Here is a 17,121-nt window from a genome sequence, read left to right as displayed (position 1 = left end):
TGTGCGCAAAAAACACACAAAAATAATGACTTTATTCAACAATTTTGAGCACCATGATGCATACATGTGACATGCACAGTGGCAGGCCAATACTGAGCCTGAGTTCTGAAATGGTTGAAAAAATTCATTATTTTAGTTTTTTCTCATTGCTTCATAATATTAAGTTTGAACCACTGGAGTCACATAGACTATTTTAACGAATGTCTTTACTGCCTTTCTGAGCCTTGAAAGTGTTGATTAAATTGTGGCCTATGGAGGGTCAGAGAGCTCTAGATTTTATCAAAAATATCTTCATTTATGTTTTAAAGATGAACGAAGGTCTTATGAGTTTGGACTGACATGAGGTAGAGGAATTAATGACAGAATTTACATTGTCAGGTGAGCTAACCGTTTAATGGCTCACAGTCAGCATTCTCCTCAAGAGTCTGTTTGTAAGCCTAAGAAAGCAGCATTCATGTGAAAAACATATAGTAGACGCAAGTGTCCTTTACTCTGCTGCATATAATAGCACCAAATTAATAAAAAAATCATAACATATTGAACCGATGTCAGGGTTCTGTCACTTCTGTTTAGCTTATTCTTGGTTTTGAGACAGAAGGTCTTGTTTTTGTGTGAGCACATGGCTGGTATTTGTCATTGCTTGCCATGTGCTTGTGTTTCTCATGTGGGGTGTGAGCACATGGCTTGTCACACATTCATTGTGCCATGTGTTCATGACCCCGCCTATCTTGTTCTCTAATTATTGATTCCTTTTCCCCACCTGTCTTGTCCTTGCCTTGCCCTAACTGCGTTACCTGCCCTGCCTGTGCCGCCCAAGCGCCTTTCCCCTGACCAGTGTCCAAATCCGTCTGGCACATTATAGCTTCCTGGTAGGGATTCTGAACCGATTGATCCACCCTGGCCCTCTGCTGGGACTCTAGAGCCACCAGAGTCTGCCTGGTCCGAGCCGGTACGCCGCTTGGTCCATCCCTCTCTGGCCTTCTGGATTGTCTGCCAGGATTCCAGGCCTATCTAAGCCTTGCTGGCTCAACTCTCCACCCCTCCCTGGTCCCTTCTAAGAACTTTCTGGACTGTGCCATCTTCTATGACTTTTTTGGATTATTGTTTTCTGTCACCCATTGTCCAGTTCTCTACTGAGCTACTTGCTATAGCTCAATAAACTCCAGACTGGAAAGGTTTCAGGACAAGAACTGTGGATACAACTTGAGTCACTTTTTGAGCTTTTATTGTGCACACATACACAATAATCATCCACAAACTAAGTAGCCTGAAAGTGATATTAATTATTGATCTGAACTACACTAGCAATGACCGTTTATAGACACTCACTGGCAAGCTGTACCAGTCCTGACTATCAATATAATGAAAATGAAACCTAAAGGTGACGATAGCGCACTGTGACCAATTAAGCATATACGGACACTCTGCCTGGTGACCAGGAATGATAAAAAAACAACCCTGTGGCCTAGTAAGATTATAACATATGAAGAGCAACTTTTAATGAAATAACTGCTTGTCACAACCAAGGGTTGCAGCAAAGCATTTGTGAAGCCACAACATGCACAACCTTGAAGTGGATGTGCTTAAACAGCAGAAGACCCCACCGGGTACCACTCATATTCACTACAAATAAGAAAAAGAGGCTAGAATTTGCACAAGCTCACGAAAATTGGACATATGAATTCTGGAAAAATGTTGCCTGGTCTGATGAGTCTCGATTTCTGTTGAGACATTCAGATGGTAGAGTCAGAATTTGGCGTAAACAGAATGAGAACATGGATCCATCATGCCTTGTGACCACTGTGCAGGCTGGTGGTGGTGGTGTAATGGTGTGGGGGATGTTTTCTTGGCACACAATAGGCCCTTAGTGCCAAATGGGCATCGTTTAAATGCCACGGCCTACCTGAACATTGTTTTTGACCATGTCCATCCCTTTTTGACCACCATGTACCCATCCTCTGATGGCTACTTCCAGCAGGATAATGCACCGTCACAAAGCTCCAATCATTTCAAATTGGTTTCTTGAACATGCCAATGAGTTGACTGTACTAAAATGGCCGCCACAGTCACCAGATCTCAACCCAATAGAGCATCTTTGGGATGTGGTGGAATGGGAGCTTCGTGCCCTGGATGTGCATCCCACAAATCTCCATCAACTGCAAGATGCTCTCCTATCAAAATGGGCCAACATTTCTAAAGAATGCTTTCAGCAGCTTGATGATCAATGCCACGGAGAATTAAGGCAGTTCTGAAGGCGAAAGGGGGTCAAACACAGTATTAGTGTGTGTTCCTAATAATCCTTTATGTGAGTGTGTATATATAAACAATAGTTAAACTTGCTGGAAAGTTCTACACCCGTCATGTGCTTCTCATGTGATGCATGTTTCCCTGCTCCTTGTGTGTTGTAAGTTTTAGTTTTTAGTTTTTGTTTATATTATTATTTTTATTTAATAAACTTCCAATCTTCCTGCAATTCAGCTCTCGCTCCTCTTTTACCATTCCCCGCCATGACACCCGAGTTCAGTTTTCTGTCATGCGCCATGGATGTTTGCCCAGTGTGAAAACCACAAGTGTGTTTGAGTTAAACGGGACTTTGGCCCTCCAGAAGCAGGACTTGACTCCTGGTCTTGACTCCTGGTCTGTGTTTGTGTTTATTCCAGATTAAACCACAGAAATGAGCTGAAGGTTCTGAGTCGGTCACATTCAGCTTTGGTCTCAGTTTAGTTTTCATCTGGTTGTTGTGTTTTTGTTTAATAAAGTTAAAAGTGCTGCATATAAGATCTGTTAACTCTCATCGTCTTCCTGCCTGAGTCTCAGTTTAGTTTACCTGTGAAGAACTTACGGTCTTTATTCAGGAAACCCACAGTAAGACTCAGAGACAGAAACAGAGATGAAGCAGATCTGCAGAGGAGAGACTAAAATACACGCATGTTACTGCAGAGTAATTCAGTTCTAATGAATAATAAGCAAAAATAAAGTGTATGAAGCTATGCATGTAAAAACCCTCAGTAATGTTGGCCAGTAAGTGATCAATAAATGTTATTAACTTTTATTGATTTATTTATTATTATAATATTGTATAATTGATTGTATTTAAGTTCTTATATTTTTATTTGTTTAGGTTCACAAATGTTCTTTATGGTTAATTCTCAGTATAAAACAGACCAAAAATAATGAAATAGCCACAAAAACAGAAATATGACCAGAAACAGAGCAGCTTTAAGATAAGGCATCACTTTAGCTCATGTTATATATTCATGCTGGACCTGGATGTTGTCAGTTTAAATATTTGTGTAGATATTATTTCATTCATGTGTATGTCTTGGATTCTCTTTAACTGTGTTTGTGCTTTATTTCCAGATTCCTCCACGATCATCATTATTGGTGTGTGTGTGTTTCTGCTGCTGATTGGTGGATTCACTCTGACTGTGTGTAAATTAAGACACATAAGACGAGGTGATGCTCACACACACAGGTCAGTTTGGTCTTCACAGTTACCCACAATCCCCTCTGATGAGCTCCTGTACACATCTGTCAGTTTCCAGAAGCATGAAGAGTCTCTCAGTGCCGCTACAGTCTCCTTCAGTAAGGACCAGATTCACTCTGACTACACCACGGTCATTTACCACACCAACAATACCAAGACTCAACTAGTTGGTCCTTTATATCGGAGATCACAGATCAGCATCTGTTACTATCAGTGTTAATGTACAGATGTCATTCAGTCTGTTGAATCATGAGACACTTTAAAGTTTCCGCTGCTGCTCATGTTGCTTCTTTCGCATGTTTTAAATAGTTTGTCATCTCAGTTTATCTGAGGTCGTGATGAAGACAGGAAATAAAACCCCTGAGTGACACTTAGAGAAAAACATTTCCACTCCAAATGCAGACACAGCAGCTTTTGAACTCAATAACATCTTTTTAGTAACTAACCTTTATGATGAGAAACATGTAACTTAAGAATCATTTGTAGTCTGTTCAGAGCTGTGAAAGTACTGTTTTGTTGTTGTTGTTCATCTCTCGGTTACCCTTGTGCTCTATGACCAGCTTTAGATTTCTATGTACCAGGATTTCAGTCATAAATGTATTGTGATGAAGTCGATTTTAAGACTTAATTGTTGTTTTTCAGTTTTCACATGGTGTTTTTACACAGAAAAATCCTGTGTTAAATCAGAAAAGTGAATCAATCAACCTTATAACGCTGAAAACTATTAGACTGACGTCGTCATACTCAATTCTATTCAGAATATGAGTCTGATGCTTCTCCTTTGGGCTGTGATTATGGGGCGAGTCTCAAGCAAAACGCACTGTTATTATTCATTAATATCTCATCTAGGTCTTCAGGCTGAGCAGTCTGTTAGTTCACCTCAGCTCCGAATCAGAGTCGTTCTTGCTTTTATTCTCTCACGTTTAATCTCTTCTGTTCCCTGGAATGATTAGTAACGTTACACCTCTCGTGTCTTTTTTTTGTATGTTAATGCTTTAGTTACGTGGATATTATGACACGAGTGAAGTACATACGCGTACAGAATAAATCGATCTGGTTACTCAATTCTCCACGAATTAAAAAAAAGGCTTACTCCATTTTATTCTACTGGACATGGAATCTCTTATTTATTTCCCCAAATCTTGAGAGACGTAAATGAAGTATCTTGTTCGGCATGAATGTTGTTCCCATGGCTGCGAGGTAACAATTGCGGACCTATTATTTATTTTGTAAATAAAGCGTAGTGCTTCACTCGTGTCATAATATTCATGTAAAACCGTATTTAGATATTACTATTGTTTGGCTGACCCCTGCCGATGCTACTCAGCCACCGCGGTGGCGCTCTACCACAACGGTGGCGTGGTTGTCATGTTCACCGGACACTGGCACAGCCCTAGACCACCGTCGTGGTAAAAAAAAAAAACTGACACCGTCACAGTCCTAGATATGTTCTGTATGATCTATTAATGTTTTATATGTACAAGTCTATGTCTTTTGAATTAAAGTGCGCAGTGAACTCCGTTGCCTTGAAACTTGATGCTGGCGCCAGCTGTTCTTGCCTGCCAAAATGGCGTCGTAAACAGAATGGGTCACGTGACCTCCGGAGCTCTATTGGGTGACAACACAAGGACTATTCATTAGCATCATAAGCACAATAACTGGAATTTAAAACGATTGTTAAAAAAAAAAAATATCAGTAAACTGATGGACAGATATACATTATAGATACAGGGCTTATCTGTTTCACGTTTTGCAGTGTGTGTTCATGCGTGTGTGTGTGTGTGTGTGTGTGTGTGTGTGTGTGTGTGTGTGTGTGTGTGTGTGTGTGTGTGTGTGTTCACCACTGCTCTTAATATGTGTACACTAACTCCATGGTAACTCTAACTGGTATGGTAACTCTGTGGATTACCATAATTAGACTTTACGTCACTTTTTCTCATTTTCCATCTCCAAACATATTCTGTTCACAGCTAATTGGAAGATATTGTGTGCCTTTTACTGCAATAAAAAAAATAAAAAAAAGTAAAATCACATGTGTTTTTGTTTTTCAAACTCGGAGAGGTTTCAGTTTAATATGTTGCAGGCTCATTTATTGATACCAAAATTATTGATCCTAAATGATGTTGATGATAATATTAATATATTGGGCTTGGTTTGGGCTTGGGTTTTTTTGGTTGCGGTTGCTTATTTGTCTTGCGAGAGTTGGCAACATTGTTTACTTTTCTGAACAAGAGTGATCCCGAGTCCGTGTCTTTCACACCCTTCACATGAATCCCAGCACAGTTTGAGAGCAAATGAACTCAGAGCACCTCCTGCAGGATTTGGTCTCAGGTTCGGTACCTGGTGCGCTCTCAGGTCCACATGACAGCTTTCACATTACCAATGATTCATATGAACCATGCCCTGTTCTGAACTTAACTGCCAGTGTAAAAACTTCCTCTATTTCTATTCTTAAAATGAGAGGAATCACTGCTTATTCTGACGTTTTAAGCTTAGGCTTAAGAGACATGAACTAGTTCTTTGAAAAACATCTGTGACCTTTGATACATGTCTAGTCTTGTTATGAGTATGGTTTCACTAATAATAAACGTACATTTGCCTATTTGTCCATACCCATGTTGATAAGAGTATTAAAAAGCTTGAAAAATATTAATTCAAGGTACATGTACAACTGACAAAAATGTGTGATTAATCGCAAGTTAACTCATGACAATCATGCAATTAATTATATGAATATATAATATGAAAGCCCTAATATGGTATATATATATATATATATATATATATATATATATATATATATATATATATATATATATATATATATATATATATATATATAGCCAATCTTACCTATAGAGGTTTGAGAAGCTTTTAAAGCTTTTACAACCTCGCAAATGAGGAATTATAGGGCAGCCAGTTAAGCAGCTTTTACATGGCCATCAAAGCACATCAACAAGATTAAACTCGATAAAGAATAAATCACAGCTCAAGTTCACACAAAGGCAATTTGAGAACAACCCCTTGTACAAATATTGCCCTGCCTCACGCATGCGCAAGCCAAACTTCAGGCTGGTCTGGTGCATGCGCAGAACGTTTCATTTCAGCAGCATCCAGCTGCAGCGTTTTACAGAGTTTTACTGGCTTTGTTTATTCCTTAAAAGTTCGTTTTTCCTCGTGTGGTATTGCTGTGCGTTAATAACTCCGTAAGTAACAATATTTATTCTCGTTGTAGGTGTGTTTCAGAGTGTGTCACAACGTTTTTCAGTTGATTTTACCTCAGAAGTATTATTTTGTCAATATACAATTGGCCATGTTTTGTTATCAATTATGTTTACTCGTTTATAAGACAATAGTTGATTGTCATGTTTGTTGACGAAAATGTATCCAATGTTTGATTGGCATAGTAACAGTTAGAGCGCACGGCAGCGCTAAAGCGACACACACTTTTGTAACCTGACACCGTTAATCCTCGTCCCAAATGATCGACAGCCGAGGCATCCACTCAGCTCGTCACCTACAAAAGTGAAAGTGAGAGACAGAGCAGCAGAGAAACATATGAGAGACGATACAAAACACCCAAACCACAACTCAACGTCACATAGGGACCTAACAATAACATATAGACATTTTATTTCATGTCTGAGAATCACATAAAATGTCTTTCCCTGAAGTTCATTCAGTTACAATGGTTTGTATTGTTTTTGACCTAATCCAAATGCTCCATAAAATCCTCTAGGTGGCGCTCTTTCAGTGTGATTAATGTCATATTCAGTCAGTGTCATGTGTCCTTCCATAGAGAAGATGAAGCCTGTGTGAGCTCTCAGTATCCTTCACTGTAACCTCCTCTAGGTGGCGCTCTTTAAGTGTGATTAATGTCATATTCAGTCAGTGTCATGTGTCCTTCTATAGAGAAGATGAAGCCTGTGTGAGCTCTCAGTATCCTTCACTGTAACCTCCTCTAGGTGGCGCTCTTTCAGTGTGATTAATGTCATATTCAGTCAGTGCTGATGGTGGGAGGGGCCAGTAAAGCTGCTCATTACTGATAAAGAGCTGAAGAAAGAGGAAGGAACTAAAGCAGACAGATGTAGAGACAGAGAGATTCAGCAGAAAGAAGACTGAACTCAACTCACAATGAAGATCCTCCTCATCTTCTTGACTTTCTACCTGATCTCAGGTCAGAGCTTTTCTCTTTCATCACTGCAGTAATGATGCTGTTTTCTGTTCATGAGGTTTCTGATCACAGTATCAATCTGATTGACAGGTGCAGTGAGATGCTTTAGCGTCACTGGATATTCTGGAGCAAGTCTTCTGGTTAGATCACGGAAGCCTTGGCATAAATACAATGCTAAATACATGAGAAAACAACAGAGTACACTAATAATACATAATAGAAAACACGATCAATGGATTAATGAAGGAAGATTCACTTTATTCAGCAGTTATGGAAAACTCGTGATCTACATTAGTGAACTGAACACACAAGATGTCGGAATTTACCAGATTAAAGTGAAACGCCGCTGGTCCATAAATATGACTCTCAATGTGGAAGAAGGTCAGCCATTTTAGGATCAAAGTTGTTGTTCAGTAAAATTACTGATCATTTCAAGCTTTTATGTATATGAAATGTATTTCTTTATTATGTGAATCACAGATTCCTGTTGTAACGTGTCAAAGAGAGTGATGGTGAATACTGAAGAAACTGCCGCCTTCAGCTGTGAATATTCACAGAATCATATTAATGATACCAAGATCATATTCAAAGAAGGAAGAGACTCCATTGAGACGATTTACAGCACATTGAAGAAGAAAGAAAGATTGAGTGTTTCTGATGACAGACATAATAAACTCATGACTGTGAGAATTACAGCTGTGACACCAGATGATGGAGGAGTTTATTTATGTGGAGTTTGGATCAGCGGAGACTCGTACAGTTACTCCATTATTAATAATGTTCATCTGTACATCATTGGTGAGTAGGACAGGCTTCTTAATCAAAACTGGCAAATAAGTAGCATTGAGATTTTATGATATTTGTGATTGACAGCTAAAGTGGGCGTGTCTCTTTTTTTATCATGGGGATAAAATTATTTAGACACAGACATCAATAATCAGCATATGAATCTCAACCATGGTGACAAGTTTTATGTCACAATGCATTCTGGGAGCCACCCAACAATAAAAGTCCCATTTAAAGTCCCAGTAAAATTGCTCCCAGCATGCATTGCAGCATGAAGCGTGTCACCATTGTTGAGAATCATATGATGAATCTTGATGTCTGTCTAAAATATTTGATTATGTAATTTCAAAAAAAAAAAAAAATCTAAATTCAAAATATGATCTGTGGCAAAATAAAAAGTCTACTAACTACCACATTTGGTCAGTGATTAGGTTAGTAATTAATTCTGTTTCAGTATGAAAACTATATCACCTGATTTGCATCTGGCTTCCATTGTAACTATATATGTGTTTTAGGAAACCCAACACTGTTCTGCGTTTAATAGAAACCCAACACTGTACTACGTTTAATGGAAACCCAACACTGTACTGCGTTTAATGGAAACCCAACACTGTACTACGTTTAATGGAAACCCAACACTGTACTGCGTTTAATGGAAACCCAACACTGTACTACGTTTAATGGAAACCCAACACTGTACTGCGTTTAATGGAAACCCAACACTGTACTGCGTTTAATGGAAACCCAACACTGTACTGCGTTTAATGGAAACCCAACACTGTACTACGTTTAATGGAAACCCAACACTGTACTACGTTTAATGGAAACCCAACACTGTACTGTACTGCGTTTAATGGAAACCCAACACTGTACTGCGTTTAATGGAAACCCAACACTGTACTACGTTTAATGGAAACCCAACACTGTACTGCGTTTAATGGAAACCCAACACTGTACTACGTTTAATGGAAACCCAACACTGTACTGTACTGCGTTTAATGGAAACCCAACACTGTACTACGTTTAATGGAAACCCAACACTGTACTCCGTTTAATGGAAACCCAACACTGTACTACGTTTAATGGAAACCCAACACTGTACTACGTTTAATGGAAACCCAACACTGTACTGCGTTTAATGGAAACCCAACACTGTACTGCGTTTAATGGAAACCCAACACTGTACTACGTTTAATGGAAACCCAACACTGTACTCCGTTTAATGGAAACCCAACACTGTACTACGTTTAATGGAAACCCAACACTGTACTGTACTGCGTTTAATGGAAACCCAACACTGTACTACGTTTAATGGAAACCCAACACTGTACTACGTTTAATGGAAACCCAACACTGTACTGCGTTTAATGGAAACCCAACACTGTACTGCGTTTAATGGAAACCCAACACTGTACTGCGTTTAATGGAAACCCAACACTGTACTGCGTTTAATGGAAACCGAACACTGTACTACGTTTAATGGAAACCCAACACTGTACTGTACTGCGTTTAACGGAAACCCAACACTGTACTGCGTTTAATGGAAACCCAACACTGTACTACGTTTAATGGAAACCCAACACTGTACTGCGTTTAATGGAAACCCAACACTGTACTGCGTTTAATGGAAACCCAACACTGTACTGCGTTTAATGGAAACCCAACACTGTACTGCGTTTAATGGAAACCCAACACTGTACTGCGTTTAATGGAAACCGAACACTGTACTACGTTTAACGGAAACCCAACACTGTACTGCGTTTAACGGAAACCCAACACTGTACTGCGTTTAACGGAAACCCAACACTGTACTGCGTTTAACGGAAACCCAACACTGTACTGCGTTTAACGGAAACCCAACACTGTACTGCGTTTAACGGAAACCCAACACTGTACTGCGTTTAACGGAAACCCAACACTGTACTGCGTTTAACGGAAACCCAACACTGTACTGCGTTTAATGGAAACCCAACACTGTACTACGTTTAATGGAAACCCAACACTGTACTACGTTTAATGGAAACCCAACACTGTACTGCGTTTAATGGAAACCCAACACTGTACTGCGTTTAATGGAAACCCAACACTGTACTGCGTTTAATGGAAACCCAACACTGTACTGCGTTTAATGGAAACCCAACACTGTACTACGTTTAATGGAAACCCAACACTGTACTGCGTTTAATGGAAACCCAACACTGTACTACGTTTAATGGAAACCCAACACTGTACTGCGTTTAATGGAAACCCAACACTGTACTGCGTTTAATGGAAACCCAACACTGTACTACGTTTTCAGACGTTTCAGTGTAGATTAAAATTTTTTGGAAAACGATTGAAAATGATAGTGTGGACGCGGAGCGTTTTTAGACAAAAACTCGTTTTTAAATTTATCCGGATTAGTGTAGACGTAAGACGCACTGACTGGGTGCAGCGCATGGTGCGGCGTGATGAGACGTCAAGCTCAGCCAGATTCGTCTGGAACTCGTGCTTCTTCGGTTGCGGAGCCGCACGCAAAGTTAAAAAATTTGACGTGCACACTGCTAAGCGTTACGGGGTCTCGCTCATTCCGATAAATGCAAGTTAATTCTTCAGTTTAATGTTTGTGTGAAAGGCCAATAAGTTCCTGTAGAGATACACATTCTCCTTTTTATGCCAAATAAATGAAAAGCATGTCATCAGTGTCTTCTCTCTTGCTGTATCAAAATCTCACCTAGATTTCCTCAGAGATGGTCAAGTCAAGTCTGTGCATTATTACATGATATAACAATGTTTTTTAAATTCTGTATCCTAAAATGTGGATAATTAAGCTAAATATAATATGCTGAAGTAAATTTCTGGAGTGTTAACGATTAAAAGAAAAAAACAACAACAAGAACCGCACAGAACTAAAAACCGTTACCCTAAAACTGTGATACGAACCGAACCGTGTGTTTTGTGAACCGTGCCACCTCTAATATGCACCTAAAACACAATCATCCGTTGCAGTTTTCATCCATTTTATTAATTGTTTTTGGTATTTATTCAAGTGCATTTTTTAACAGACTGAGAGTCCATTGCTTTTATTGTTTTTGGTTGTTTTGTTCATTTATTGTGAATATTTAAAATGTTTCCGTGGTAAATAGTCTTTAGAAATAGAAGTTTATTGATCTTTGAAGGTGTACCTGCATTATTATGCCATTATCATTATTTTAAATGTAAATGGTCTCAGAATGACTATATTATCGTTTATCACAATATTTTCGTAGCCAATTTATCATCCAGCAAAATTTGTTATCGTAACAGGCCTATAATAACACAATATGAACAGCCATCAGTAGGGACACTAATACGATCACTTATTAAAAACAAAAAACCTGAGGAAGATGAGTCGGCCTACTAGTTTGTGATTGGTCCCCGGATTTCCGTAATCAAATCGCAGCAGAATGTCTAGCAGAAAACGTAAGGAGAAAGGTGGATGGGAAAAAGTTAAAGAAAAGAGGGCCAAGTACAGTGTAGTATATAGTACACCATAGTACAGTGTCTGTTGTGCACGCCTAGGGGCGAATGGCCGGATGATGGGTCTATTTGGGAGAAAGTCCAGGGCTGTTTTTTAGCCCCAGTCTGTCCCTGGTTACTTCAATAACACAAACATATTGCTACCTCGAAGAACAGGCGGGTGAAGATGATGAAGATGAAGCCACCGCCGCTCCATGTCTCTCCTGAGAGCTCATCTTTACGAACTAATACAAAGCACCGCGAGATCATTCCACCTGTCCATCAAAAGCTCTTTATCCAATCAGAGTAGATCACTGTTAAGCCCGCCCCCACGAGAGGTTTGTGTCAAAACAGCAAACCAAAACTGAGATTTTGGTTTTTTTCATTTTGAATGTGTTTTTTCTTCTATTGTAATGGCATATTTTTGATCGTTTCTGAAAAAGTTTCGTACAGTTTTATTGAGACAAAGGTAATTCCATGCTCCATCAAATCCAACCCTAATGGAGTCTAACAGCAGTGTATGTGTGTGTGTCTGTGTTTGTGTCTGTGTGTCTGTTAATCTCCATCTTCTACACTGACTCCCTGGTTTTTATTGTTTTTGACCTAATCCAGATGCTCCATCAAATCCTCTAGGTGGCGCTCTTTCAGTGTGATTAATGTCATATTCAGTCAGTGCTGATGGTGGGAGGGGCCAGTAAAGCTGCTCATTACTGATAAAGAGCTGAAGAAAGAGGAAGGAACTAAAGCAGACAGATGTAGAGACAGAGAGATTCAGCAGAAAGAAGACTGAACTCAACTCACAATGAAGATCCTCCTCATCTTCTTGACTTTCTACCTGATCTCAGGTCAGAGCTTTTCTCTTTCATCACTGCAGTAATGATGCTGTTTTCTGTTCATGAGGTTTCTGATCACAGTATCAATCTGATTGACAGGTGCAGTGAGATGCTTTAGCGTCACTGGATATTCTGGAGCAAGTCTTCTGGTTAGTCCATGGAAGCCTTGGCATAAAGACAATGCTAAATACATGGAAAAACAACAGAATACACTAATAATACATAATAGAAAACACAATCAATGGATTAATGAAGGAAGATTCACTTTATTTTGCAATGATTATGGAACACTCGTGATCTACATTAGAGAACTGAACACAGAAGATGCTGGAACTTACCGGATTGAGGTTTCTGGCAAATGGTCAATCGATATGACTCTCAATGTGAAAGAAGGTCAGTCATTTTAGTATTAAAATTGTTGTTTAGTAAAATTCCTGATAATTTCAAAGCTTTTATATTTGTGAAATATATTTCTTTATTATGTGAATGACAGATTTCTGTTGTAAAGTGTCAAAGAGGGTGAAGGTGAAGATTGGAGAAACTGCCGCCTTCAGCTGTGAATATTCACAGAATCATATCAATGATCCCAAGATCTTATTCAAAGAAGGAAGAGACTCCATTGAGACGATTTACAGCAAATGGAAGAAGAAAGAAAGATTGAGTGTTTCTGATGACATACATAATAACCTCATGACTGTGAGAATTACAGCTGTGACACCAGATGATGGAGGAGTTTATTTATGTGGAGGTTGGACCTACAGATACTCGTACAGTTACTCCATTATTAAAACTGTTCACCTATATGTTGGTAGTAAGTGGAAATAACTAAAATCAGTTGTTGTTTTTTTCTACAATGTCTATGGTAAATTTTATTAGAAGTGATATTTATACATTGAGTAGAACAAACTTTTTAATCAAAACTGACAAATTAGTAGCATTTTCTTTGAGATTGTATGATATTTGTGATTGATAGCTAAAGTGGGCGTGTCTCGAGTCGCTGGCCACTCAGGAGGTCGTGTGATGATCAAGTGTGAACATCCTCAATACAAAACCAGGCCAAAATACATCTGTAAAGAGTCAGATGGATGTTCAGAGAGGAAGAATCCAGGAGTTCAGGATGAATGGATGGAGAATGGAGATGTTTCTTTATATGACGACACCAGAGCAGGAGTCTTGATGGTGTTTTTTAGAGAGCTGAAAGCTGCAGATGCAGGAACATACAGGTGTGGAGTGGATGTGTCTTACTATACTGAGAGCTTCACTGAACTTCAGCTGCACGTCACACACGGTGAGGAACACAATATACTTAAGCTGGCATGTTTGAATCTGAACTGATTTTTAATGCAATTTTATCTTGGTTTATAGAGGCAAAGTATCCAAAGAGTGTGAGTAAAACTTCTTATATTGGTGAAGAAGTCATCTTCTGTCAGATCCCAGAGGAACATGAAGTTTATTTCTGCAAAGAGGATGATAATCACATCTGCCAAAGCATCAGCACATCTCCAGTGACACAAATGAGTGGTTCATCTGAGAGAAATGAAGAGAGAGTTTTTACAGTGAGCATCAGTAATGTGAGCGTGAGAGATGCTGGAGTTTACTGGTGTGGAGCAGAAACCAGAGACACATATTTGACTTTCATCTCCCTGACCACCAACATTCAGCTCAACATCATCAGTGAGTGAATTCAGATGTTTTAGAAATAATGTAGCCATCAAACAATTCTGTAGAATTACAGTGAAGTGGATGTTGAGTTAATGCAATGTATTATAAATGAATAAAATATCTGATTGACAGCTAAAGTGGGCGTGTCTCGAGTCGCTGGCCACTCAGGAGGTCGTGTGATGATCAAGTGTGAACATCCTCAATACAAAACCAGGCCAAAATACATCTGTAAAGAGTCAGATGGATGTTCAGAGAGGAAGAATCCAGGAGTTCAGGATGAATGGATGGAGAATGGAGATGTTTCTTTATATGACGACACCAGAGCAGGAGTCTTGATGGTGTTTTTTAGAGAGCTGAAAGCTGCAGATGCAGGAACATACAGGTGTGGAGTGAATGTGTCTGACTATACTGAGAGCTTCACTGAACTTCAGCTGCACGTCACACACGGTGAGGAACACAATATACTTTAGCTGGCATGTTTAAAGTTTTCATGATTTTAATGTAATTTCTCTTGGTTTACAGATGCAACTTTTGTGCCTGAATCTGCTCATCTTGGTGAAGAAGTCAACATCTTCTGTCAGATCCCAGAGGAACATGAAGTTCATTTCTGCAAAGAGGATGATAATCACATCTGCCAAAGCATCAGCACATCTACAGTGACACAAATGAGTGGTTCATCTGAGAGAAATGAAGAGAGAGTTTTTACAGTGAGCATCAGTAATGTGAGCGTGAGAGATGCTGGAGTTTACTGGTGTGGAGCAGAAACCAGAGACACATATTTGACTTTCATCTCCCTGACCACCAAAGTTCAGCTCAACATCATCAGTGAGTGAATTCAGAGCATTTCATTGTAGTAAATAACAGTGGCAATCTTTTATTTATCTAATGTCTGCCACTTTAAGACACTGTGCTGATCAATTAACATCTGTCCTCACTTTTATCTTTAACTGGTCTCTCCAACTTGGTATTGTGCCTGCTTGTTTTAAATCTGCTGTGATCATTCCAGTTCCAAAGAAAAATAGAATCTCATGTCTTAATGATTATAGGCCAGTGGCCTTAACTTCTGTCATTATGAAAGTGTTTGAGCGTTTGATATGTAAACACCTGTCCAGTATTTCGCTTGACCCCCACCAATTTGCTTATAGAGCAAATAGGAGTCTTGATGATGCAGTCTCACTCTGTTTGCATTCTATTCTTCAACATCTGGAGTTAAAATCTACATATGTTCGGTTACTCTTTGTGGACTTTAGCTCTGCGTTCAACACCATCGTTCCTGTGAAGCTGATTAACACTCTACAGGAGCTAGGTGTTAGTACATCACTCTGCAAATGGATTTTCAACTTTCTATGCGATAGGAAGCAGGTGGTTAAAATGGGTGATTACGTCTCACAGTCAAGGTTTTTGAACACTGGCGCCCCTCAGGGCTGCATCCTTTCCCCACTTTTGTACTCTTTATACACACAATTCTGTCAATCACACACTAGTTCAGTTTTGTTGTTTAAGTTTGCTGACGATACCTCTGTAGTTGGTCTTATTACTAATGGAGATGAGTCTGACCACCGCAGAGAAGTGCAGGGGCTGGTGAAATGGTGCAAAAGCTTTGACTTGATACTTAACACCTCAAAAACCAAGGAACTGGTAGTGGATTTTAGAAGGACCCCTAGTCCCCTCCCTACGCTCTCCATTAATGGGGTGTAGTAGTGGGAAGTTCGGATCATTTTACTGACTCGGATCTTTGAGTCTCGTTCAGCAAAATGAATGAATCTTTTTTCGAGTCATTTCGTTCATTTCACCAAAATGACATGTTAAATAGCCCAACACATCTAGTACTTATGAAAATGTTGATTACATTTTAAAACGACATAAAAATAAACTATAGGGTACTGCAACCAAAGCCAAATTATAAGAAACTAAAATGTTTTATTAATTGATTAGTTGTTGGGTCAGGCTATTGCAGTCTAACTCTGTTAGTTCATCTCACCTCCTGATCCAAAACATTCTTTCTCTTGCAACTTCATATTTATCACGTTTGTTCTCCGCCTCTCGTGTCTTCGAGCTCCTCGAGACGTTAGCTGTCGACTCGTCTGTGTCTGACTCTGATCAGATCTGGGGGCTGGGCCGCCCGGACCGTGCGTGACACAGGTCCGGAAACAAAAATGATTAGTTCTTACGAGTCTTTCGGGTTTGAGTCTTTCGTTCTTCCTGTTAGTCCCATATAGTCTATGCTGTCAATAACGGAAACAGAAAAGATTAGTTCTTTTGAGTCTCAGGTTTGAGTCGTTCGTTCTTTTGTCACGTGACTTGTCACCGTATAGAACACTAGTTCACAACTTTTTAGTAAAAAGCACGTAGTTATTTATTTTTTATATACTATTCTCAGTTAATATCAGACTTATACAAATATGGGAAATATATTGACTATTCAAGTCTAACATCACAAATTCAATTATATACATACATACATACATACACACACACACACACACACACACACACACACACACACAGAGCATGGGACTAACAGGAAGAACGAACGACTCAAACCCGAGACTCGATCAAAAGAACTAATCTTTTCTGTTTCCGTTACTGACAGCATAGACTCTATGGGACTAACAGGAAGAACGAAAGACTCAAACCCGAAAGACTCGTAAGAACTAATCATTCTGAGATTCAGAGCTGATTCAGAAGCCATATGTTGCGTA

General features: G+C 39.3%; 1 protein-coding gene across 1 annotated transcript in view; it reads left to right on the top strand.

The window, feature by feature from the left end:
• The window catches only part of LOC137073721 (obscurin-like), a 108,870-nt gene that overhangs the window by 81,426 nt on the left and 10,323 nt on the right, over window positions 1-17,121 (top strand). Inside the window, exons 9-11 of the mRNA XM_067442425.1 lie at window positions 14,123-14,431; window positions 14,552-14,866; window positions 14,942-15,244. Coding sequence (XP_067298526.1) covers window positions 14,123-14,431; window positions 14,552-14,866; window positions 14,942-15,244 — 927 coding nt within the window. The remainder of the gene's footprint in view (window positions 1-14,122; window positions 14,432-14,551; window positions 14,867-14,941; window positions 15,245-17,121) is intronic.

This window comes from Pseudorasbora parva, chromosome 4 (assembly GCF_024679245.1).
Source record: "Pseudorasbora parva isolate DD20220531a chromosome 4, ASM2467924v1, whole genome shotgun sequence".
Lineage (NCBI taxonomy): Eukaryota > Metazoa > Chordata > Actinopteri > Cypriniformes > Gobionidae > Pseudorasbora > Pseudorasbora parva.
This window is presented reverse-complemented; position numbering and strand designations above follow the sequence as displayed.